Source organism: Nycticebus coucang, chromosome 8, assembly GCF_027406575.1.
Source record: "Nycticebus coucang isolate mNycCou1 chromosome 8, mNycCou1.pri, whole genome shotgun sequence".
NCBI lineage: Eukaryota > Metazoa > Chordata > Mammalia > Primates > Lorisidae > Nycticebus > Nycticebus coucang.
This window is the reverse complement of record NC_069787.1, coordinates 117,835,620-117,861,188: the sequence shown is the minus strand read 5'-3', so window position 1 is coordinate 117,861,188 and position 25,569 is coordinate 117,835,620. Positions and strand designations below refer to the sequence as shown.

The 25,569-nt window shown below is 44.3% G+C and overlaps 1 protein-coding gene across 1 annotated transcript in view; it reads left to right on the top strand.

Annotated features, from left to right (window-relative positions):
- Positions 1 to 208: 208 nt before the first annotated feature.
- Positions 209 to 25,569, top strand: part of MINDY4B (MINDY family member 4B) — a 34,649-nt gene continuing 9,288 nt past the window's right edge. Inside the window, exons 1-10 of the mRNA XM_053600200.1 lie at positions 209 to 321; positions 545 to 572; positions 2,240 to 2,407; positions 10,052 to 10,171; positions 11,113 to 11,204; positions 13,889 to 14,054; positions 14,771 to 14,836; positions 19,646 to 19,716; positions 21,918 to 21,990; positions 22,855 to 23,016. Of these exons, the coding sequence (XP_053456175.1) occupies positions 209 to 321; positions 545 to 572; positions 2,240 to 2,407; positions 10,052 to 10,171; positions 11,113 to 11,204; positions 13,889 to 14,054; positions 14,771 to 14,836; positions 19,646 to 19,716; positions 21,918 to 21,990; positions 22,855 to 23,016 (1,059 nt within the window). The remainder of the gene's footprint in view (positions 322 to 544; positions 573 to 2,239; positions 2,408 to 10,051; positions 10,172 to 11,112; positions 11,205 to 13,888; positions 14,055 to 14,770; positions 14,837 to 19,645; positions 19,717 to 21,917; positions 21,991 to 22,854; positions 23,017 to 25,569) is intronic.

Sequence of the window (25,569 nt, the reverse complement as noted above, 5' to 3'; positions counted from 1 at the left end):
CCTCTAATGAAAATTTAATCCTGATCTGTCAGCATGGGCTTACAGTGAACCCAGAAGAGCCAATTGTGGGGAGTGATCTCTTTGCTGGTTAAGAGGAGGAACAGCCTGCTTCATCCAGCCATCCGTGCTGGCCATCTCGCTTGCTTCTCCAGATCCCTCTCCTCTCTCTCTCTATCAATTCCTCTTTCTAATTCCTCACATTATCCAAATGGATACGGAGGCCACCAGCCAGGAACAAAGCTTGAAAGAGCTGGATTTAGAGGAGATAACTAGGAAAATTTCATTTCTTGACAAGTGGAGGGAAATTTTTAGTTTTCACAGGTAAGATGCTCTCATTTCCCTAGAAATGGGGATTTTCAGTGTTTAAGGAATCAACTTCAACGCTTGCAACACAGGAAGCTTCCACTATAGGTGTACCTATAAAGTGCTTCAGGTACCACTGTTTGTAGACAGAGACTTCCCTAGCAAGGCTGAGGTTTGGGGAGGTTTTGGATGTGAGGTTTGAATAGAGTCATTTACTTGATGTTTTCTCTTTTGTTTATAGGCTGGGAACCAATAATACAAATCCTCAGGTAATTACTATTCTCAAAGCCAAACTGTTTTCTTCTAGTTGCTTCTTCACACAATCACATTAGCAGCATAATCTGCATCATCTATTCTATGTACATAACGTCACTCACACTGGCGTTTAATGCCTGAAAACATAAAACTAGCAAGCCTGTTAAAGATTTTTTTCTTGTGCTTTATTATACATATGTATGTATATTATGTGTGTATGGTGTATATATACACACACACACACACGTATATATAAATTTCTCTTCCTACTTTTAAGAGCCACTTTTTATCATTAATAGCATGTTATCATTTTAGAAAAAATGTAATATTCCAATCTAGAGTTCCCATACTTGTGAAATAACATTAGATTCTGACAGCCAAGTGCTGGAGTGCCCTCAAGGAGAAGTCGTTTTGAAAATAGTTATCATCTTTATTCAGCTTTTGAAAAATTGTCTTCCTTCACCATTTTCAAATAAGCTAAAGATGACTAAATTCAGGTGTTAAAAAGGTATTTTAAAATCTGATATACAACATAAGAGAAAGATGTTTGTACTCTGTGTAAACTGAAAGGTTAGAAGGTAATGGACTTTGTATTTCACGTATTATTTCAATCACTGAGCAAACAAACCTTGATATTAAGGTGTTTTTCTTGGCACTAGCATCTGTGATAAAGCACTTGAATTATTAATATTTTAACTATAATGCTGAAGCATCTTGCGGCCAGTAGCCTGTGATAAAAAGCTTTATTTGTACTAAAACTCTCTTAACTGTAGTCCAAATTTAAATCAAAGAGATAAATCCTTCTATTTGAGTCCTGGAAGTATTAAACAAAGATAGTTACCATTTACGGGGATAGAAAATTCAAAAGACAAAACAATCTTTGAAAGGAAAAAAAAAATGTCAAGTTACGGTTTCTATAAGATAGGGGAAACCCACTAGCACAAATGCAAAGATTTTCTATTTGATTTACAAAATGCATCTTATGCTATCAGTAGTCTGCAATTTGGATGCTGAGTTTCTGAGATAAGAATGCATCTTTGCTTCTAGGATACAGGAAAACTAAGAAGGCATTTTCCTTCACATTTCAGCTACCAATAGGGCAGATCCGTTTGGCCAAGGAAATTGGAAGAATAGTTGATACTAACTTATCTTGAAATGTCATGAGAATCGGTCAGGAAAAGTAAAACTAGATCTTTTTAAAAGGTGGAGGGTGAATATTTTAACAAAAAAAAATTATTATACTTACTTGTTGGGGAAAAGGAATCGGAAAGAATTAAAAAGAGATAATCCAACTTCATTTATTTAACAACATAATGAGACAGATCTGGAGAGACAGGAAAGAGTCATTCAATGTTTATGAAATGTCTCCTCAAAACAAGAGACAGTGACATTTACATTTCTCTCTAAACACGATTTCAAGCCAAGGTCTTGATAGCATTAATTATGTTTCCATAGTTACACTTAACCTCTCCGAGTCACATAAAACTTATGAGAAACCCCTTTGACACAGACATGGATTTTTCTGCCTCTTCTATTGCTATTTATCACAATTTTCAGACATCTTTAAAAGTGAGACAACATTTTATCTATGCCGATATTTCAGAGAGAGAGAGAAGGAAAAAATTTACAAGGTAATCACCAGCTGTTTGCTTTGTTTTTTGGGGGGTAGCATTTTACACAGAATCATGAAGGCAGCCACATACATGCTGATAAAACTGAAGCTGGAACAGGAATCCCTCAGCCTACAGGACAAGGACATTTGCCATCAAGTAGCCTTTGTTCTATTTCCAAACCCTCCATCATCTCTTCAAAATTGGGCGGCACTCCTGTCTCCCTAGCAATGGCCATGGTAAGTATAGCTTGTCAATTAAACATGAAATGAAACGTAATGGGAATCTTATCTGCTGTCATGTGAAAGTATTACTGAAGGTAAAACCACAGACAGCTGTTATTGGTAAAAGGAGAATATCAGTTAAATGACTTATTTATAGTATTTTTCAAGGACACTGGTGATGGTACAGTCTTTTCAACCCAAACTCTGAGAATCTCTTTATATACTTCCTCAATTTGACAGGTACATTTGAGAGTGGGTTACGGTTAAACAATCACTCTGTAAGGTCGGATAGACCCTCTGAGCAGCAGACCCTGGACAGCTGCCCATGTGTACAGGGATGTCACTGTGCAAGAAAGGGCCCTGCCCGTGTGCGGGAAGGAGGGAGAGAAGCGGGGGACCTGCCAGTTGAGTCCTGAGCAAGGACCTGACCTCAGGAAGGAAATGTTTTCTGGGCTGCCAACTAATCTGCATATTTGAAAAGAACCTGGCACTTGAGGATGCAAGTGGATCTATTGGCTACCAGTCCCAGGGACTGTTTGCTCAATGCAGGACTTGACCAGGGTGGGGGCAAGGGACCGAGGCAGAGATCCAGCCAGGAGGCAAATCTAGAGGCAGCTCATATATCAGACGAGCCACAGCTGGAGGCGACGCCTTGACAAATGTCCACAGGACCAGCTGTCACGGTCAAAGAGGCCAGAATTGAAACTGGGGAAGACGAAGCAGGGATGAAGCCAGGGTGAACGGTCCTGACACTGAGACCGCCTCCAAAAGTAACCTTTAAATCAGAATGAAATCTGGGGCTCTGCAAGGCGATTCTCCCCATTCACCCCATACCCCCTCCAACCTCCACACTACATTCTAGAAGCTCAGGCTGAGACCTCTCCTTGGGGTCCTATGAACAAGAGTTGCAAGAGACACTTCCTTCCTGAGGATGTGCTGGTGTGCACCTGGGCATGTTTTCAGAAACAGCCCGGGGCAGCCTAGTCATCTGGGCAAACATCAGCCACATTTGCCCTGCACTCAGGCTCGCTTGTTTGCCCAGTTGCACGGTGTGTGTTGCACTGCACACAAGGTCCCAGCTGACAGGATGAGTGGGGATAAATACCTCTTCCTAGGAAGCCACACAGACCCTTCATCTGCATTTTGAGCAGGAAAGCTGCTGACTGCAGCGTTTCCAACACTCAGTATAACCTTTCCTCAAGTTCCCGGGGGAAGACGTCATCAGATGGAGAGACTCCAGCCCCCAGATTCCTTTTTATCACACCTACCCTCTCGGGCTGCACAGAGCAACTTTCCCCACTGTTGCTTTTGCAGTTCAGACATCCTGGGAGGCCTCATTTGTTCTTTCTTATTGTTGAAAATCTATCCACCTTGATCCACCTTCCTGCCCTCTTTTGCTCAAATGTCTGATGTCTCAGGAATTAGACAGCAGGGACAGACCTCTACCAAGGCCCTAAGCTCAGCTCACTGGTCCTGAAGGCCCTAGATGGAGCCTTAGCTGTGTCTTCTGTACCCAGATAATCGCTCTCCTTTCAAGCAATAGACAGGGGGTGTGTAACCCTCTTAGCGCCGTCAGGCCTCAGTGATTATGTTACCTGTACTGTAGTCCTAGACCCGAAGTTAGGGCAGTTTACTCTACATTAACAAGACAATATTTTCGATGAAAAATCTATAGTAAAAATGTATTGTGGCCTCTATAATAAATTTCTATGGATAATGTCATTTTAAAATTTACACATATCTGAAAAAACAGGCTATCTTTTATGTGAAAAAGAGAGAAAACTATGATTCTATACTGGTATTTGTCTGAAAACAAAGAAATGATTTCCAGAAGTCTTCATGAGAAGACAGTGAGGTGTGCAGACACGGGAGACGAGGCCAGGCGGGATGGGCCTCTTCCCAGCAAACCTTCATGTACTCTCTGGTTTTTGAACTATGTGAATGTACAGGCTATCTGTGAACACACACACAAATTTAACAAATAGTAAAAAGCACTCAGAGACGTTTGCGAAGTCTTTCTCTACATTGGGGAGGCTGGAGAGCCTGGGTCTGAATGCTCCCTCTTATCTGAAAACACAAATATGATGTGATCAGAGCCCTCCCCAATGGCTTTTCCCAGGTAATTCTCTTCCTTTGGTAAAGGCTGGGAGACAAAAGATTCAGACCACTGTAGCTGAATTGAAGTTAAGGTGTGAAAAAAAAAAGTCCAAGGAGGAGAGATAATTGATTTTTAAAAAATAGGATTTGGACTTATTCCCATTATATGGGCCAGATGATATTGTGTCCTTTAAATAGTGGTAGCATCAATTAAACCCATCCTGGGATTGCAGGATGAGGAGCTTGGGATTGTGAATTCGTTTGTTCCAGGCAGGTGGTTTGGAAGCTTGACCAAGTCCAAGCCACGTTTCAGCCGTGCAGCCACCTGGCAAATTGTCAGAGCTACTGAATCCTAATATTCACTTGAGAAAGGCTTTGTTGTCCCTGCTTTTTGCTCTCTTTTGCAGTAGGGAAGCTGATATTTCCTGACAGGGGCACACACTGCCTCTTCACTGGGGATCTGCTCAGAAAGTGGGGGTTGGGTAAAGTACCCCTCTCCCCTGTACCTTCACTTCCCTCACCTCTCCCATTTCTGACCTTGCGTTGCCCTCTTTCCAATACTGCAGTGCTCTTCCTTTCCCAAGCCTGACATCTGATGGCACGTGTGGTGGAATAAACACTGGCTGAGGCTGGTGGCCGAGGGAAAATTGTAGAGAAGGTGAGCATCCCCTCTGGGCTCTTCTACCGGGCCACCAAGGGGCTCCCTTCCCCCCAATGGGGGTTCCCCATGCTCCTCCACTCCCAGGCCTTTCTCTGGGATGCACACTTGTGACCTCTTTCATCAGCAGCCAACAAATAAACCCCTGGTGTAGCTGAAATGCCACCAAGCATTATTATGATAAAAATGTAATACTGGGAGACCAAATAGTGTGAGCAGACAGAAATGAATGAAACTCTAATAGAAGAATAATAGGTACAGGGTACTTTGCGGGAGCAGAAGACACAGCCTATGCCCCCTCCCATGAGCTTAGCCCTGAAACTTAGTAGATGTTAATTAATTAATCCACTGCCTCCAGACAGTCCCTTGAGGCATCTCCAGCTGGGGTAGAGGTATCTTCCAGGTGCCCCTCCAGATGCACCATCCGCCATTCTCCCCGCTTTCAGCCCAGGAGGCTGACCTGTCACAGCTCCATAAATAGAGCACCCTCCTCCTCTGGCTTCCTGCTGAGTTTGAGCGATGGGGAGCCCTGCAAGGAGACTGGAGGGAGGGCAGAAAAGGGGAAGCCCTGCAAGGAGACTGGAGGGAGGGCAGAAAAGGAAGTCAGGCTGCTCGTGGCTGGCTGAGCCCTTCTCCTCTCCCCAGCACCCTCTCCTTCCTGGCTCAGGTCACTACCTGGTTCAGGTCCCCTGCTCCTCCAGGCCTCAGGGTCATAATGACTCCCTGCTGTTGCTAGCCCTGGGACACCACATTAGCCACTGTGGTGTCCTCACACCCAGCCCACATCTTTACAAATAGTCCCTGTCTTGAACATTCCTCAGATTAATTGTCCTGACTCAAAAATGCCATCTGTTTCCTGCTGGGACTCTGGCTGGTACAAGTTGAAAGGCTGGCATTTGGGTCCCAGCACTGTCATTTATTATATCTGTGACCTTGGACATGCCACTTAACTACTCTGGACTTCAAGTCCTTTGAGTGTAAAATGAAAGGACTGAGTTAGATTTTTTTTTTTTTAATTTAACAAATATGTAGTACTTAGTGTGAGCCTCCCACATACCGGGCAGTACCCAGATGCTGAGAAATCAATGGTGGACGTTAACAGAGCCAAGAGGCCACCACGCCATTAGGCGGTCTGGTATATAAATGTCTATTTAGGACTCACTAACTCTAAGGTCTCTGATTCCAGGATGGTCCAGTGGTCCAGTAATTCACAAGCCAAGAGGAGATTTAGGGAGGGAGCTTCAAAGGGAATAATTCTACGTCAAGTTAGGGGGAGGGGCGGGAGAAGACTGGGCTGGGACAGGTGGTCACAGGGAAGCTCTAAGCCCAGGGACAAGGTCCTAGGCAGTAGGGGAAGAACATTCAATCTGTTGGGCAGAGTGACTCAGGACCTCTGTCTCCGTGTGTGTGAAATGTTTGAGTGTGCCCATCTGTGTGGGCAGGAGGATCATCACCGTTATCATCACGACAGCAGTCACATGGAACGTGGGGCCAGGAAAGAGAGAAACTCGTTACAAATACTGGAAAAACCAGTAAAGTGAAAAACAAATGCTGCTTACTGTGCTTGATTGTGTTAAATGCTGATAATCATTGCAGCCATTTATTAGGACCATTTACCATTTGCATCCAGTTCCCCAGCAGCACAGTAACATATGCACAGCATTAAATATGTTTCAGGTTAATCTTACTACAGATTATATTTGATAGGAAAGTAAGGGTGACACAGGTAAGAAGGGATTGCTGTGGTCACGATGGCCAGTGGGGCCTGGCTGGAGACACCTGCAGTCCCTCTGATTGTAGGTCCCACCAGGGGTGCAGCTGGACGTGGCAACTGGCAGCAGAAACAGGAGTGTGGTTTGGCTTGCAGAGTTTTTCTAAATTGAATTTAAATCCTAAGCCTTCTTAGTCTCCACCGTCTTAACCTTCCACGTTTGTACACAGCTTTTCCTCCCTTATTTCTGCCAGGCTCTGGTCTTTTTCCATCTGTGTTTGGACTTTCTTCCACACTGCACAAGATGTTCTTGCATAGACAGGCTGTATTTTCCAAAGGTAATAAAGCTACATTTACTCAGTACTTAGCATTCCCAAAGCCCTTTTCTATACTCCCCTTTCAATAATAGCCCAGGATGGGTACCAGGCAAGGGTAATCCCCATTTCTGGATAAGCAAATAAAGTCTTAGCAATGACTGGACATTTGTTCAAGTTCATGTGATGGATAAGGAGCAGAGCTGGGGCTTCTCAGCCCTGACATTGGGAGTGGTCAGTCTCTCTTCCATACTGTGCAATCTCGGTGTCAGGGAAACACTGGGTCAGCGTTCAATGCTTCTCCAGGGGACATCCCGGGCTGATGGCCCTTTTGGCCTTACTATACATCAAGTCTTTGTCTTCCAACAGTAGTTGTGTGCCTGTTTGTTGCCTCTCCTCAAAGTGCTGCTACCCTGAGACATACAGTCTGGAAAGTTCTCCTTCAAATGCACCCTGAGTCCCTGGCTTACACTGAAATGCACCTGCCCCTATTTCTCTATGAGGACAACCTTCTCTTTTGAAGGTGGGAGTAGACATGGTCAAGAATTATACCCTAACCATAAAACCAGATCCTGGGCCAACATGGGGAAGAACATTCCAGATGCATGCTTCTTCTGGGCCTTTCCTTTGTGGACGCCATGAGGACCTGCCCTCGGGGCCTGCTCCATGCACAACTGGGAAGAAGGACCCCGGCTCTGGATCAACTGAGCTCCATTAAAGAGTGGGAACAAATGGAGGACAGAACCTGAATATGATTTTCAAAGCCCTGCAGGATGAGGCCCAAGGGACTGTCCAGTCCTTCCACTTTCCTTCCTGCCCCTTGGCTCCAAACACACCCACTGTTCCAGTCACTCTAAACTACTTAGTCCTTATTCCAGGACCCAAGATCTTTCTTTTCATCTGGGCTGCCCACTATTACCAGCAAGAGGCTATTGTGTTGTCTGTCCCAGAGTATGGGATGTGTGCCTCAGCTGGAACATGGGGTGCTTTTAGGGATGTGGCATTAAGTAACAGTACATATCACTGAGTCAGCCGGTCAGAAAGTTATCTGCTTCTCTAACGGGTCCGAGAGGAAGACCCAGTACATGTCCAGACCGCTTTCATACTTCTTAATTTCTTTTAAATTATTAGGAGTGCAGGGCTCAGCCAGAGCTTTCCCAGGCAATAGTTTCTAGCTGTAACTCATAACATTGTTTTATTTTCATTATTTTTTAAGTCACAGATGGCAAGAGATTTTTTTTTTTTTAACAGACTAGAGTCTCGCTTTGTCCTCAGTAGAGTGCTGTGGTGTCACAGCTCACAGCAACCTCCAGCTCTTGGGCTTAGGCGATTCTCTTGCCTCAGCCTCCTGAGTAGCTGGGACTACAGGCACCCGCCACTATGCCCGGCTATTTTTTGTTGCAGTTGCCAAGCTGTTTTTTAGCTGGCCAGGGCTGGGTTCGAACCTGCCACCCTCAGTATATAGGGCTGGCACCCTACTCACTGAGCCACAGGCGCCGCCCAAGAGATTTTGATTTCCATTGAAGGAAGTGATATAAAATGTCCTTTTAAAATAAAATAAATGTTTTCTAAGTTATAAAATATGGCCCATGCTAGCAAAAAATATTAATTACATGATTGATATAAAACAAGCTAGAGATCATAAAATGGCACATGCGGGATTACAGTGAGAGAAATGTTAAGACAATGGGCACAACTCCCAGCTCGGTTTCTACCAGCTGGGCAACCTCCTCTGTGGCACCTTTCTGGGCTGCCGTTCTCATCTCGGATTGGAGGGTAACAACAGTACCTTCTTCTCAGAATTAAATTACCGTAATGAATGTAGAGCACCCGTCCCAGGCCTGGGACATAGAAAATGCTCATAAGCACTGGACACGGTTTATCAGCCTGTTCAAATGCCACCTCTTCCACAAAGGCTTCCTGAGTACTTCAATCAGGAGTCCTCTTCCCTCTCTCCATTCTCTCATGACACTTTGTAAACTTTCTTAAGCAATGTCACACCTTCTATTTTGTACATAGTTTTGGACATATCTATATCCCATACAGGCTTAATAAGTCTTCAATTACGAATGGATTCCCTCTTTTTTTTCTCTCTCTCATGTGTTTGGTTTATAAAGATCTGTTCTCTTCTTTTCTGGGAAGCCCTATCTGGGGTCCTCAAACTGCGGCCCGTGGGCCACATGAGGTGGTATGATTGTATTTGTTTCCATTTTGTTTTTTTACTTCAAAATAAGATATGTGCAGTGTGCATAGGAATTTGTTCATAGTTTTTTTTTAAACTATAGTCCGGCCCTCCAACGGTCTGAGGGACAGTGAACTGGCCCCCTGTTTAAAAAGTTTGAGGATGCCTGCAAAGGATCCTCCCAAATCTCAATGTGCTGTAGAGTATCCAAAAGCCCTCAAAGGTCCTGGAACAAGAGAACAGAGAGTGTTCATTCATGTCATTTAAATCACTGCTGTACTCAGGCTGGAAACATGAGGTCCTGTCCATTCTTCATCTGTGAAGCAAGAGAGAAAAACCCAGAGGTGGGAGAAGGAGGGGTTGCAGAGTTGTGGATATGGAGAAGAGGCATGGGAACAGGGAGCATCCCATGGCGGACTACAAGGGGATGGCTGGAGATGGAAAGTAAAGAACCAGGGACAGATTAATCGGGGTTAACTGGTGTGGGACTGACCCACCCAGGCTGCAGGACAATATGTCCTAAGCAGACCTGGTGGGAGCCTTCTGCCCAGGACTCCACCCGAGTAAAGCTGAGGGCTAGTGTAACATGCAAACCCAAATGCAGAAGGGAACAAGGTCCGCCTCCCTCATGTCACCATGAGGAGTGTGTCCAGGAAGAATTCCCTTTGATTGGATCATGTATTTCCCCTCTTTTCAGAAGCTGCGACGGGTCCTCTTTGGAAATACAGTCTATGTCTTCAACTATAACTGGAGAAAGGCCCATTTCAAGTTCCATGATCCTTTTTCTGAACTGGCTTTTGCTTTGGAAGTGGGAAAGGTAACAGTTTGTAATTTTGTTTATTTTTTTAGACAGAGTCTCACTTTGTCACCCTCGGTAGAGTGCTGTGGCGTCACAGCTCACAGCAACCTCAAACTCTTGGGCTCAAGCCTCAGCTTCCCTAATAGCTGGAACTACAGGCACCCACCACAACACCTGGCTATCTTTTTAGAGAGGGGATCTTGCTTTTGCTCAGGCTGGTCTTGAACTCCTGAGCTCAAGCAGTCCATCTGCCTCGGCCTCCCGGAGTGCTAGGATTATAGGTGTGAGCCACCACGCCCAGCTACCGTTTGTAATTTTAAAAAATTAATTCCACGTTCCTTACTCATGTTTCTTTCCTACCCATATCCATGGTACGCATGTTTTCGTTATAATCATATTTAGAAACATATTTATATTATAGTTTAAAGTTTAAATTTACGTGATAATGGACTCTTTAAAAACACACTAAGTTGAAATAGTCTTAAACTCCTGCTTCATCCCACCACCCCTGAATTCTAGTTTTCCTGCCTCTTCTCTCCATGTTTTGGGCGGGAGATCTAGGAACTTCTTTCTGGCTTTATCTGAAATATCAATAATTCATGTCATTGATCACTAGTCACATCTACATTTCAAGGGCTAGTCAACTAGTTCTTACCTCCTACCAATCTAAAAGTCCGAGGTGAGCTGGGGCACAGAGAGGCAGGACAGAGGATGACACATGTCCCCAGGCACCAGTCTGTGGGCTCCACCAAGAAGCGAAGGCAGGGAAGAGTGGCACCCTTAGAGGACAGTGTCCCTTCACTAAGCCCTGGGAGTACTGGGAGGGAATAGGCTGCAGAGAAAGCAGAGTGCAACATCCATTTCTAAGAGGGCCCTTCTGAGACACTGGCCTCAGTGGTTTCATGACAACTGGACAGCTCCCGGCCTTCACACCTCACTGCTGACCTTCCCCGTTTCAGGGAGGTGCCCGAAGCATTCAGATGGCTGTGCAAGGATCCATCATCAAATACTTGCTGTTTACCAGGGAGGGAAAGGACTGTGACTTTCGCAGGTAAGGGGATTGTGGGAAGGACTTGGAAGAGTTACCCATTTCACTGGAGCCTTTCTATTCTAAATAATCATCACTGAAAAATTCAAGTTGCCTCAGGAAGGAAATCTGCCTCCTAGGGCAGAAGCGGCTCTGTCTGTCCTGGCCAGGCTGGACTTCACCTCTGGGAAGGGCTCTCCTGGAGTCACTGTCAATGGCATTTGCAGGGATGATGCTGCCAGGCTTTATGCTCTACTCAGCCCACCCTGTCAGGTAGAATTAAGCCCCACGTCTCAGGTGGGCTTACTTGTCCATATTTGATGGGACGAGTCCTCAAACTACGGCCCATGGGCCACATGAGGCGGTGTGATCATATTTGTTCTCGTTTTGTTTTTTTTTTTACTTCAAAATAAGATATGTGCTTTGTGCATAGGAATTTGTTCATAGTTTTGTTTTTTTTTAAACTATAGTCCAGCCCTCCAACGGTCTGAGGGACAACGAACTGGCCCCCTGTTTAAAAAGTTTGAGGAGCCCTGCTACCTAACAATTCTAAAGAGGAACAAAAGAGGTGATTACAAACTAAAATGAAGGATCGGTCCCCCTATTTAACCAGGCTGACAAGGTACAATGTTCGGTAGTTGCCTATTTTTAAAAATCAGTTCAGATTTATTCTAATTTTCTTTATTCTTAGAAGTTACCAAACCTCTATCACGTGCAAAGCCTTATGCTAGATATTTGAGAAAATAAAAATATATCTGCCTTCAGGCAAGAGATGTTATCACCCAAATCAGGAACTAAATGTATAATATATTCCAAGATCATGAAATACCAGCTTCCCTAGAAGCAGAGCCCATGATGGGGATTCTTTATGCAAGTGATTTATTAAAGCAGTGCGCTCGGGAGAAATCTATCAGGGAGAGAGGGAAGCAGGAGAGGGAAGGAGAAGCTGAGGAAGAACGTGGTTTCCAGGATCGCCAGCCTGGTGCCGTGGGGAGCTCAGGTGTGGAGATTCCCACGGTGGAGACTGTCCCACCTTCGGATAAGGGAGCAGGGCTTCTGCACCCCCTTACCCCCGCCGACACTCCCTGGGGCCATCCTTAGGATGTGCACCCCCAGCACTTCTGGGCAAGGTGGCGCCAATCCTTTGGAGCCACTAGCCCCTATTCCCAAAGCAGCTTGGGGACAAGTCCACCATCTGAGTAAAATGGATCCCAGGGAATCCAAATGGAACACGCACACACCCCTGCTAAACCTAAAGCACTTAGCAGAGCACTGGAGCTGGCCTGTGGCAAATATTAAACAAATGTGAAAGAGTCACTGCTCCTGTAGACCTGCCCCTTAGACCTTGCAAAAGAGTTTTGGAATACCAGGCTCCTTGTTACTCAACTCTGTATCAACACAGAAGTAGATGGATTGAATAAATTGTTGCTGAGTTCATTAATAACCTTTACCATGTTTATTTATAAAGACAACAGTGTTGATGTTAAGTTAGAAAATAAGCAGAGTAAAGGCATCCTGCATAAAGCTCGGCTCCCACCTCCTGGAGTGCTGGGCAGCCCCGGACAGGCTCAGTGCTAGGGAGTGGTTGAGAGCGGAACTCAGAGCTGAACAGCCCAGCTTCTTTCCAGTCACTGCCCTGTCACCTGACGGATGAATGACTGGGAAAACTACTTTACCTCTCCTGTCTTACCTCACCTCTAAAATAGAATGAAACTAGTACAGAGGGTAACAAAAAAGTACACACATTTTTTGTAATAGATGTCAAATGTGACTGGAGTATTGCCATTTTAATACAGTTTTTTCCTTTCTTAAAATGTGTATACATTTTGGCTCCACACCTATAGCTCAGTGGCTTAGGCGCCAGCCACATACACTGGAGCTGGCGGGTTCAAATCCAGCCCGGGCCTGCCAAACAACAATGACAACTACAACCAAAAAATAGCAGGGCATTGTGGCGGGCACCTGTAGTCCTTGGGAGGCTGAGGTGAGAGAATTACTTAAGCCCAAGAGTTTGAGGTTACTGTGAGCTGTGATGCCATGGCACTCTACCAAGGGCGACAAAGAGAGACTGTCTCAAAAAAAAACCCCAAAATGTGTATACATTTTTTTGTACCCTCTATATCTACCTCATAGGGACAAGCGAGATGACATGTGTGAAGTACTCAGTGCCGGGCTCAGTGAGTGCTAGGCAAGTGTGAGCTACAGATTGTTAAGGGTGATCTGAAGTAGGCCTCTGACAACATGTAGGACACGATGGGGACCATCTTTAGTGGCCACTAAAAACACAAGGGAAAAAGGCAGGGAGGTGGAGAGTGGAACATATGTACAGAGGACTGGTCCATCTGGGGAAGAGGGTGCAAAATGGAAACCTCAGAGACAAAACTGCAAAAATCATTTGAAGTGGAGCTTGACAAGGGCCTGTCTCATTGGCTTGAAGAGATTGGACTGATCCCTGCTGGAGTTCAGGAAGAAGGACAGTGTTGGGACTCATCAGAGATCATAGTGCAGGGTGAGAAGGGCTGGGGTCACATTTTGCAGTAAGGATTCCAGTTGCAATCACTGCAGAGGACCAGGCCCTGCTGGGAGGGTGGTGAAGGGATCAGACAGAGCCCTCCGTATCCAGAAGGGACCCTCGGAGTGGATGCCCCAGCACACGGCGAGGTGGCTGTGCATTCTGACGCTTTCCCACCCTGCCTCCTGCATTGCAGTTTGTGTGAAATCAGCACGCAGGAGCAGGAGGCAGCCCTGGCCGCAGCGGTAGCTGGCATCCTGTGGGCTGCAGGAGCTACTCAGAAGGCCACTGTCTGTCTTGTCACTGAGGACACTTATGTTGACCCTGCTCCTGACTACTCTGTGGATGATTTCACGGAGCGGGTAAGTGCACTCCTCACCAGCCTGCCCAATAAAAGGCCAGGAAGCCCTAGCTTCTGCTAGACTTACCCTGGGAATGGAGGTAGAGCCCCATCCATGTCCCCAGTGTGACCAGAGGCACCTTTCCATGAGGCAAATGCCAAGAACTTAAGTAATCCACGGAGCCAAAAGGGAAAGTCCTATTGTGAATTGCTCCTTCCAGAATTCACCATGCTCAAGAATGTCCCATACCTGATATCATCATAAACTGTGATGTAAATTGTTTGTAACGTATGCTAGTTGAGAGTCCAGAGCCTCATGAAGCATATATAACTCACGCATCTCTTGACCTATCTTGACCGAGCAAAACACCATGGCTCCAACAAAAACATTTTTTTCTAGCATGGCAGTCAATGTGGTAAACTGCATTTCCACAATCACTGTCTTAAAGATAGCTAAATCCTACCTATTAAATAAAAAAAAAAACTGCTTTGTGGCTTTAATTCTCAAGACATTATACTGATTGAAAACTAAGAAATGTAGAAGTGCTGCCGGTGGCCAGCCGGTTTTACCACATATGTTTTGCACGGCCTTGTGTAAGGTAATATATCAGTTTTTAGTAATGTGATTTTTGCCATGAAACAAAAAAACCTCCCTTGAGGTAATAACCATGAGTTGACATCTCTTAGGTGTAACTTTCATCTTTCTTTTCATTTTTCTCTTTTGTCCCTGATTTAAAGCTCCAGCTGTTTGAATTTTTAGAGAAAGAAGCCATGGAGAAATTCATCTGTGATCATTTACAGTGTGTAAGTGTTTAAGCCTTGAGATAATTCCTTTATGTTGAAATGATCGTACAGGGATCTTCATTATTTTCTAAAGTGTATTTCTAATGATGCTTGTTAAGAAAACCAGGTCATTTTGAGGGCTAAAAAAGGGCAGAAGGAGAGAATGAGACGGCTGCCTCTCGCTCCTTACGACCTAGAAAAGAAGCCAGATCACACACAGGCCCCTCACAAATGCCTCTTTCTCCTTGGCTAATCAAACCCAGAGAATAATACTTGAGAGGGCAGATAACAGTATGTCTTTTGTGGCAAGAGAGAAAGTTAAAGTAGTCTTCTCTCACCTAATGGATAAAAAACAAAAATAGCAAACAAACAAACTGAAGTCCTCATCTAAGCTGATAAAATGACCATTGGCCCTGACTCCGAGAGGATGGCTTCTGGCCCTAGAAAGGGAGTCCTATTTCACTTCTTCTGCCAGCACAATTTATACAATGTCCTTCACAGCAACAGTTCTTCCTCTCCCCACCCAGGGACAAAGTAGGGGGGCAGGGATGATGGAAAGGGGAAGGTGCTTTTTGAAAGAGTCCTCTGTGTAGAAAGAAATAAAAACTAATTTTCTGAAGAATCAGAAACCTATGACATCCAAGCAGAGGGCAATTAGCTATAACCATGAGGCTATCAATTGTAGACCGTATGGAGACGTGAAATGTGATCAATGAAACACACTGTTACATTTTTTTTCAATGGTTATAAAGGCAAACACCTTGGGCCGGAGTTCTCAGCCACACACTAGCTGTATAATCCGGGTTAAACCAGTTAGTTCCTCCAGGACTACCTTCTCTACCATCTTATAGCTTCATTGTTAGCCTGTGTGACAGGTAAAGGAATGGTCCCTCCAGAGCTGTCCAAACTCTATCCCCAGGACTTGTAAACATGTTACGTTACCTGGCAAAGGAGAATGAAAGTTGCTAGTCAGCTGACTTTAAAATGAGATGACCCTATATCGCCCAAGTAGGCCCAATGTAATCATAAGCGTTCTTAAGCGTGGAAAAGGAAGGCAGAAAAAGACGTCAGAGGGAGGGGATATGAGAAGCGTGCCACCCGCCTTGGCTGGCTTTGATGATGGAAGGAGCGGGCCACAACTCCATGGCCTCTAGCAATTGGAAAGGCCAGGGAAGCAAATTCTCTTCTAGCAGTCCTGTTGACGTCTTGAGTTTAGCCCATTAAGACTCATTTCAGACTTCTGACCTCCAGAAATATAAGATAATAAATTTGTATGATTTCAAGTATTAAACTTGTGGTAATTTGCTAAGTTTTTATATGAAGCTAATAAAACCTGTACAATAGATTTTAAGTACTTGACATGAAAAGCTAAGCTAGAAGGCAGCATTGGGACTCCTGACTATGGGCACGACATACTGAGTACGATTATTCTGATATAGAGGATCCATTTAAGAAATTACCCTTTCAGGAATAAGGGGCAAACCTCTCCCTTTCTCCAACTGAAACCTGGGAGAGTCTAACTTAATAGGAAGGACCTCCCACAACCACAAGAAATCCTTAAATGTAGGCACGATTGAGTTAGAGGATCAGAGTTGAAGGCATTCCCTTCAACACAGGCATTCCCCGTCCAAGACCAAGGGTTGAGCTGGAATAAGTAATCAAGGCTGTGTACAGAAGTGGACTCCACGGTGCAGGTGGCGTAGGTACAAGAGTTGAACATCACCTGAGCCACACTGGGGAGGGCTGCCACCATTGGACAAATGAATGGGAACTTGATGGAATATACAGAGGGTGCTGAAAAGATGGATACACATTTTAAGGCAATAAAAAACTGTATTAAAATTGTAATACTCATGTCACAATTGACTTCTGCCATTACAAGAGATGCAAGATACTATATATGAGATAACAAACGTTATTGGTATATACCAAGTATTACAATTTGGCACTGTCTGTTAGTTCTTTTGAGAGCATCCCCCCAGCAAAGGCTGCACATTTGGATTGGCACCCCATTCAGAACTTTACCAACTCCCCCCACCCACTATCAAAATCTCATTCCTATATCTCCCTCCATTCAGTTGGTGATCTCTAGCTAGCGGTCTAAGGGCTGCATGTGGGCAGTAGACATTTTGTTATGGGTTGAATTCTGTTCCCACAAAAAGATAACTGCAGTACCTGTGAATAGGATCATAATTGAAACTAGGGTCTTTGCAGGTATAATCAAGTTAAAATGAGTTCACACTGACTCACGTGGGCCACAATCAAAAACTCCAACACCTTGATCTCAGACTTCCAGCCTCCAAAACTATGACGGAATAAATTCCTATTGTTTTAAGCAATTCAAATTTCCAGTAACTTTTTATGGCAGCTCTAAAAACAAATATACCTACCATATATGATCTTCAGTGTTAACCCACGCAGCATTGCTTTTAAAAACTTGAATCAAGGAATGTCAAAAACAACCAGGAAATTTCACATAAAAATCTAGATTTGGGGCTTTGACCTCCAAAATCTGGAAATCTGGCCATATGGGGCCTGTATTCTCGAATATTTTCAATTTGATGACGTAGGAGACAGCCACCCCCATTAGACCAACGTTTTGGGGTAGGCAGACCCTTGTCACATCCTAATCTCAGAAACCTGGAAATACAGTAGTTCCCCCTTCCCTGTGGTTTTGCTGTCTGCTGTTTCACTTACCTAAGGTCAGCCACAGTCTAAAAATATTAAATGGGGCAGCGCCCATAGCTCAGTGGGTAAGATGCTGGCCACATACACCGAGGCTGGCAGATTTGAACCTGGCCTAGGCCAGCTAAAACAACAATGACAACTGCAACCAAAAAAAATAGCTGGGTTGTGGCGGGCACCTGTAGTCTCAGATACTTGGGAGGCTGAGGCCAGAGAATTGCTTAAGCCCAACAGTTTGAGGTTGCTGTGAGCTGTAACACCATGGCACTCTAGCCAGTGCAACAGCTTGAGACTCTGTCTTAAAGAATAAATGAATAAATTAATAAATAAAATAAAGTCAAAAATATTAAATGGAAAATTCCAGACATAAACAATATACACTACCCACTGACAACTCACTTAATAGCCTTCTTAGTTATCAATTGACTGTCACGATGCTTTTGTTCTAGTAACCTGTGTTTTACTTGGTAATGACCTGAGAAGCATGAGAGCAGTCATGCTGGCATATTGTGATAATTGTTCTATTTTTGTATTAGTTATTGCTATTAATCTCTTACGGAGACTAATTTGTTAGTGAAATTTGATCATAGGTATGTATGTATAGGAAAAAACAGCATAAACAGGGTTCAGTGCTGTCCCTGGTTTCAGGCATCTGTGGAGGGTCATGGAACTTTCGGCTGTGGATAAGGGGGGACAACTGTGTGTTACCTCCCTCGTTACACAGATTTGCAGATGTGAGTAAGTAAAACATCTTGAGATGGGGCGGTTAGCCTGGATGGTCCAGACAGGCCCAACTCATCATAAGCTTAAGGCAGGAGAGTCAGAGAAAGATATGGAACCATAGAAGCAGAGAGAGAAAGGCCATGTGATTGGGGCCACTAGCCAGAGGGAATGGGGATGGTTTCTAGAAGCTGGAAAGGAAGGAAATGGAATCAATCATCCCTAAAGCTTCCAGCAGGAACGCAGCTTGTGGGCACTTGGATTTTAGCACAGTGAGACCTATATTGGACTTCTAACCTCCAAGACCATGAGATAATCAATTTGTGTTGCTTGAAGCCACCAGTCTGTAGTACCTTGCTACAGCAGCAGCAGGAAACCAGGCATTCCCCATGTCTCTCACACCCTTGCAGCACATTCATTCCGGTTCCTGTCTGGTTCCCAGGGCACTGGAATTTGTTCTCCTGCCTAAGGGTCCTGCCCCCTGCCGGGTCACAGATCCATGTAGCAAAATAGACAAATTAATCCATAAAGGAAAAAGCATATATATCTTAGCCAAACTCCTCCTGATACAATGACTTTTAAAAAGAGGCTTTAACCCTGTGCACCTGGGAAGCCAGCAGGGACACCACTCTCCTTGTCAGCAGGTGGAGTCTTGACGTGAAGCTGAAATAAAGCCAATTACTGAGAGGCCCTGCATGTCTGTTAGATAGTTTAGATTTGATCCTAGAGATCATGGGGAACCTTCAGAAAGTTCTAAGCAGAAAAGAAACCTGGCCAAGAAAAGAGAGAGGGAGAAATGCCTTAGAGAGGGGCGATATTAATTTTGCTGTGGATCTAGCATGTTCCAAGAACCCAGGAAAGTAGTGTGCATTAATTACTTCATTTAACTTTTGCAACAAACTTGGGGAAAAGGTTATTTTTTACCTATGATTGCAGATGAGATTGAAACTCAGAGAAGTTAGTAAGTGGGTGTTAGTAAGGAATAGAACTGGTTTTGAACCTAGGCTTTATAACTCCAAAGCTCTTTCTACAAATTCTCTCTGCTCCCCTGAGTTGGATGGGACTGTGAGGAGGCATGCTCTGGAAGGGGAGGCTGGAAAGAGGGCTGGCTAGTCCAGAGCAGCACTCAGGTGGGCGAGGAAAGATACACCACACCTCAGCTGGAATTTGAAGAGAATCAGGTGGTAGAAGTGCAGGAAAAAATGAGAAATCGAATGCCAAGAATGACAGTGCTGTTGGCAGGCATGAAGCAAGGCAGGAAAATGAGTTTGAGAGGAGGAAGACTTACGATAGAGCTCTATTCTTTTGGCAGCTAGGGGGAATAAAAACCCTTGGGATGTAAATCCTTGAATTCCTACCCATGGCTTTCAAGCAAAGGTGATTTTTATTTATTTATTTTTTTTTTTTGGCTTATTTCCCAAATAGTTCAAAGGGGAAGGCAGCCATGGTGTCATCCTTTTTCTGTACAGCCTGATCTTCTCCAGAACGTTTGAAAGGTAAGCTCTACAAACGTTTGCACAGGTATTTCCTATAGGGTTGGACTCACATAAACAATGTACTCCTGGGTTTGAAAATATTGTCATCTTTATACTGGAAACATGAGTACAGTCCCTTTCCTAGCGGATACTCTGCTGCTGATAGGTTCTTTCCTATCGTTAAAGTTGGGACATTTAACCCGGTGCACCCAGGAAGCCAGTCAGGGATGCCACTCTCCTGTTTGGCCACATTAATGGGCAAGCAGACATCATTGGTCAAGTTTGTGCCTGCGCTTAGAGGACAGAAGCAGCTTCCTTTTTGCAGTTGTAAATATTGACAGATGACACTAAAGCTTGTAAGAAGTATATATTTTATTATTTAGATTCACAATAAAATATATCCTCAAATATTTACTTTGTCTCCATAAGATACAAAAACCACCATGTGCCTGATGGCATCAGGAAAATAGTGTCCTGGGCCAGGCAAGGTGGCTCATGCCTATAATCCTAGCACTCTGGGAGGCCGAGGCGGGTGACCTTTATACTTTTGAACTCTGTGCAAAGTATAAAGAAGGGAAGATGTGGCCAGGTGCGGTGGCTAATGCCTGTAATCCTAGCACTCTGGGAGGCCAAGGAGGGTGGATTGCTTAAGCACACAGGTTCGAGACCAGCCTGAGCAAGAGCGAGACCCCCATCTCTAAAAATAGCTGGGTATTGTGGTAGGCGCCTGTCGTCCCAGCTACTTGGGAGGCTGAGGCAAGAGAATCGTTTGAGTGCAAGAGTTTGAGGTTGCTGCAAGCTACGACACAATGGCACTCTACCAAGGGTGACAAAGTGAGATTCTGTTTCAAAAAAAAAAAGAAAAAGAAGGGAAGATGTGGCTGTGGCCTCCTGCACATTCCTGTCTGGGAAAGATAAGAGGTGAACATAAAATTGCCAGGCCAGTTCTAAGTGGTACCTGCAATACCACATGAGGTGTACAGTAAGTCTTAGTGGATTCCAGAGGAAGAAGGGTTCCCTGCAGACAGAGGAGTCAGGGAAAGCTTCAGGAAGGAAATAGACTTTAGTCTGGGCCCTGAAAGAAAGATAACATTTTGAGAGTCAGAGAAGGGGATAGAGAGCTCCCAGGAGGAATCACAAGCCTGACGCCGTGTTCCCAAACCTTGTCATTTATGTAGCACTGTCGTCACATTTTTATGGTGTTACCATTTGCTTAAAGCAGCTTTCTTTCAATCAACACACATTTAAATATCAACCTCATCCCAAACATTAATATCTTTTGTCATATATTGTATATAAAATATAATATCATGTACTACCTATTCAAAGAATTGCATCACCATTAAACTTGTAAAATGTTCTTATCTATACCCCCTAAAATCATACCACCCTTTGGGAAACATTGCCCTGAGCTGTCTCGGGGCATGACTAACCCACGTCTGTAAGTCTCATTCACGGAAGGACGTGACCTCTAGACCTGTGAACATATTCATTCAAGAACATACACAGCTCACATACCAGTACTCAACACTTCCCCCTGGGTGACAACGGGAGTCACATTCAACCTTGACTCTATATTGTCAAGGGTAAGACTCTGGCCCCTGACATAACAGCAGAGGCTACTCTCCTGCAGCCAAGACGTGGTCTCAGCAGCCACGCGGCTGGTTTTCATCTGTTCAGCCCTGCCTTGGGCCAGCACTCTAAGGTGGGGTCATGTGTCACCACCCTGAGCCAAGCATTCCTTGTCACCTAGAGCAACACCTTCTCTACTGAGCCCAGCATCCATGCGAAGCACATACACTGGGATTCCTTTTATTTTTTCTTTTTTGTTAAATTTGGGGTTAATATAATGGTACATACAATTAGGTTATATTGTTTGCATTCATTAGGTAAGGTCAGAGTTGTAGTTGAGTCCTTCACTCAGGAAGTGTGCCATCTACCCCTGCATTGTACCTGTTAGGACACACCGGGATTCTAGTGTAACTTCTCCCTGTTCCCCCATCACTGGGCAGCTCTCCCCCTACTTGTACCCACAGATTCCCAGTGACCTCTGCAGCCAGTCCCAGGGGGTTTCCCCATGACAGATGGAAATGTGCAAGGCACTTGTGAGGGACACTGCCTAAGAGGGCCACGTACTGCTGTTTTGTGTCAAGGATGGAGGGAGGAGAGGCCGCAGGAGTCCAGTGTGTCCATTGTCTCTGATGGCTTTCCCCACTCAGCAGGCTTCAAAAGGACCTAGATGTCACCACCACGCATCTGTTACAACCAAGTGCTGGAGGCTTCCTGTGCAAGCAGGTGGGTTGGAAGACTTGGCCTTCCTACTATAGAATCCAAATTAGGCTTGTTTTCTAATTCAGTGTATTCTCTCCTTAAGGACATGTTATCTTTGAAAGACTAAAAAGATGAATTGAATTGTGTCAGAATATCCACTTTCCAATTTCTGTAACAGTCCTTTCTTGTTTACCTCTGAGAGCCCTACGTCCTTGCGATTCTAGAAACATTAGAAAATGTCTTGACAGGGCCCACCGGGAATCCCTAATAACTGGGGGAAAAGGCTTATAAAAGCTACACAGATAGCTTCCTGCTTCTTTTTTTTTTTTTTTTTGTAGAGACAGAGTTTCACTTTATTGCCCTCGGTAGAGTGCCGTGGCCTCACACAGCTCACAGCAACCTCCAACTCCTGGGCTTAAGCGATTCTCCTGCCTCAGCCTCCCGAGTAGCTGGGACTACAGGCGCCCACCACAACACCCAGCTATTTTTTTGTTGTTGTTGTTGCAGTTTGGCCGGGGCTGGGTTTGAACCCACCACCCTCAGTATATGGGGCAGGCGCCCTACTCACTGAGCCACAGGCGCCGCCCAGCTTCCTGCTTCTTAAATCACAGCCATGGAAACCAATGTTTCAAAGAAGGGTGAAGAGAGGAAGGTCAGTAAGATCAGAGTGGGGTACACAAGGAACTTTGGGGTGAGGTTCAAGGAGAAAGTCATTGAACAATGGCTTTAACTCTACCAAATGTTTGGGACATAATATATGAGTATATAATTCCAGAATTATATGTGGAGTAATTTCAGAAAAAATAGTAATTTTTTAAAGAAAACAAAAATGAAGTGCTTCTTTCATTGCTAACTAAAACATAAATATTTGTAAAATATGCCATCCAGGCAGTTGTGAACATGATTCTAACTGGGAGGGCAAGTCCCAATGTCTTCAATGGCTGTGAGAAGGGACAATCCCAGGAAACTTTGCACGGAGTCCTGACCCGCAGTGACATTGGCTATTTGCAGTGGGGCAAGGACACTGCAGAAGATGACAGACTCTCCCAGGTGAGTGTGTTCTGATCCTCAACCACACTACCGGAATGTCAGTGTTTTAGCACTTTTTAAGTCTCCCTGTTAAGATAAGTAAAACCTGAGCCTACTTTTCCCTTTACTGCGTTCCCGCAAGCCTCCTTCCCACCACACACAGAGACACAAGGGGTCTCAATGGAAATACCCTGTCTACTTGCTTCGCATTTTAATTTACATATTTTTACGTCTATGCGGTATAGCTAATACAAATAATACATTTTTAAAAATCTATAGCAATATTTGATGGCATATAGTGAAGCATGAGGGGAAAAAGAAACACTATTTGAAATGTGTTTTAAGAGAAGGCCAGTTTTTGCCCCCACACAGCGACAGACCACCTTCTCTGAAATAAATACTGCTGGCAGTGGGAGGACGTCCTCTCAATCTTTTATTTATACAAATGAATGCACATAGTCTACGTATTATCCCAAGCTTTACTGAGAAAACACTGAATAAAAAAGGGAGGCCCTACTTATGAAACTGCTGTCAAAAAGCTTTCGCACTCAGGGGGTTCACGACCTCTGACAACTAGGAAGCAGACTACCCTGTTGAGCAGCACAATGGGAGAACTAAATGGACGCGATTCTGCAAAAACAAACAGGAGAGAGCGCGGGGAAGCAAATATTCCCACCCCGAACCACGGGATATTCTGTGATATTTTTCATGAAAAGTTGCATCCTAAAACCTAGGGAAGGCGAGGCAGATTCTACTAAAAAGCAACACTTCTCTAGAGTGGTCTTAAAAGGAAAGAGGAGGCAATTCAATAGGTTGGGGGATGTAAAAACCCCAGATGTTCAGTTCCCAACCTCTTCTGACTGCTGGCAGCAGACAAGGCCTCCCTGCTCGGCACCTGTCCTGTTCTCTGTCTCTCCTGGTTCCAGCTCAAAATGCCTTCTGGGTTTACAGGACTTCACATTTCACAAGGTACCATCACACTTCTCAAGGTACCTTCATGTACATATCTTCATCTGACTTTCCCCCTGCTGTGTGTTATCCAGGAGATCAGCGACACATACAGACCATGTGCCTGGTGGCATCAGGAAAATAGTGTCATGGGCCAGGTGCAGTGGTCTATAATCCTAGCACTCTGGGAGGCCGAGGCTGGAGGATTGAGCGAGCTCAGGAGTTGGAGATCAGCCTAAGCAAGAGTGAGATCCTGTCTTCATGAAAAATAGAAAAAAAAATTAGCTAAGCCTTGTGGTGGGCACCTGTAGTCCCAGCTACTGAGGAGGCTGAGGCAGGAGGATCACTTGAACCCAGGAGTCTGTGAGCGAGGCTGATATCAACCACAGCACTCTAGTCTTGGCAACAGAGAGACAGTCTGTCTCAAAAAAAAAAAAAAAAGGAAAACAATGTCTTGACTATAGGAAAACTGGCACATTTTGAGTACAAATACGTTTTAAAGTTTATTACTTGAGTTTGATTTTGACCCATCATAGAAAAGTGAGAAGTGATAGGTAAGGTAGGAGTAAAAGAAATAAACTCAACCCTGTTTCACTGGGGTTAATCTTTTCAGAAATACTTCTTTCTCTTTTTCCTTTTTTTTTTTTTTTTTTTTTGCAGTTTTTGGCCAAGGCTGGGTTTGAACCCACCACCTCCAGCATATGGGGCCACAGGCACCGCCCATTCTTTCTCTTTTTCTTACATCTTTATGACTTATTCCAATCTTCTGAAACCTACTATTCTCACTTACCATGAATATCGTCATATGTTGATGAATTTATGACCTATATTGTATGTAATGGATGCAAAGAGTCCCACTGTATGAACTTTGAACACACCAGGAACAGAGAATGGACTGATGATTGTTATAAAATTTCTAATCTCTTTTACAGATAATTAGGGAATTTATCTTATGTAGTGAAGAGAGAAACTAAGCTAGAAATACTTAGGAGATGCATATATTTCATTTTACATAATTTTTATAGTTTTCTTTCAACAATGCATGGTCACTTGGTATCTATGGTTTAACATCTTTATCTGCCACAGCCTGAGAATAGGCCAAGACTCATTCTGGAAATAAATGGAGGGGTATACTCTGGAAAAATGGAGCAAGTTTTGGGGGGTAGAGGCATAAAAATGGCAACAATTTTGTAATTTTGGAGTTTGGTCTGTTATCACAAAAACTCTTTCTCAGTGTTATTCCACTGGACCCTCAGTATAAACTGGGAAGACTGATCTGAGTCAGCAATTCATAAGCTTTGCCAGATCTTTGTGCCACCTCAGCAGGTACCTCCTTAACGTTTTCCTTTAAATCAACTGATTTAAAATGTGGTTCTAACCTTTTCGGCAGCAGTATATAGATAGATAGATAGATAGATAGATAGATAGATAGATAGATAGATAGATATACACAAGCTATGGGCTTGATGTGCTAGCTGCTTTTCTCCTTGATAGATATTTAAATAATAAACAAGCGCCTATTTTTTAAAGTTCATTCCCTGTGCCACCCACTCTCATGGGGGTGGCACCAATGAGCATGCACACTCATTTGGAAACCTGGTGTAATGGTGATGAAGTTCCATGGCA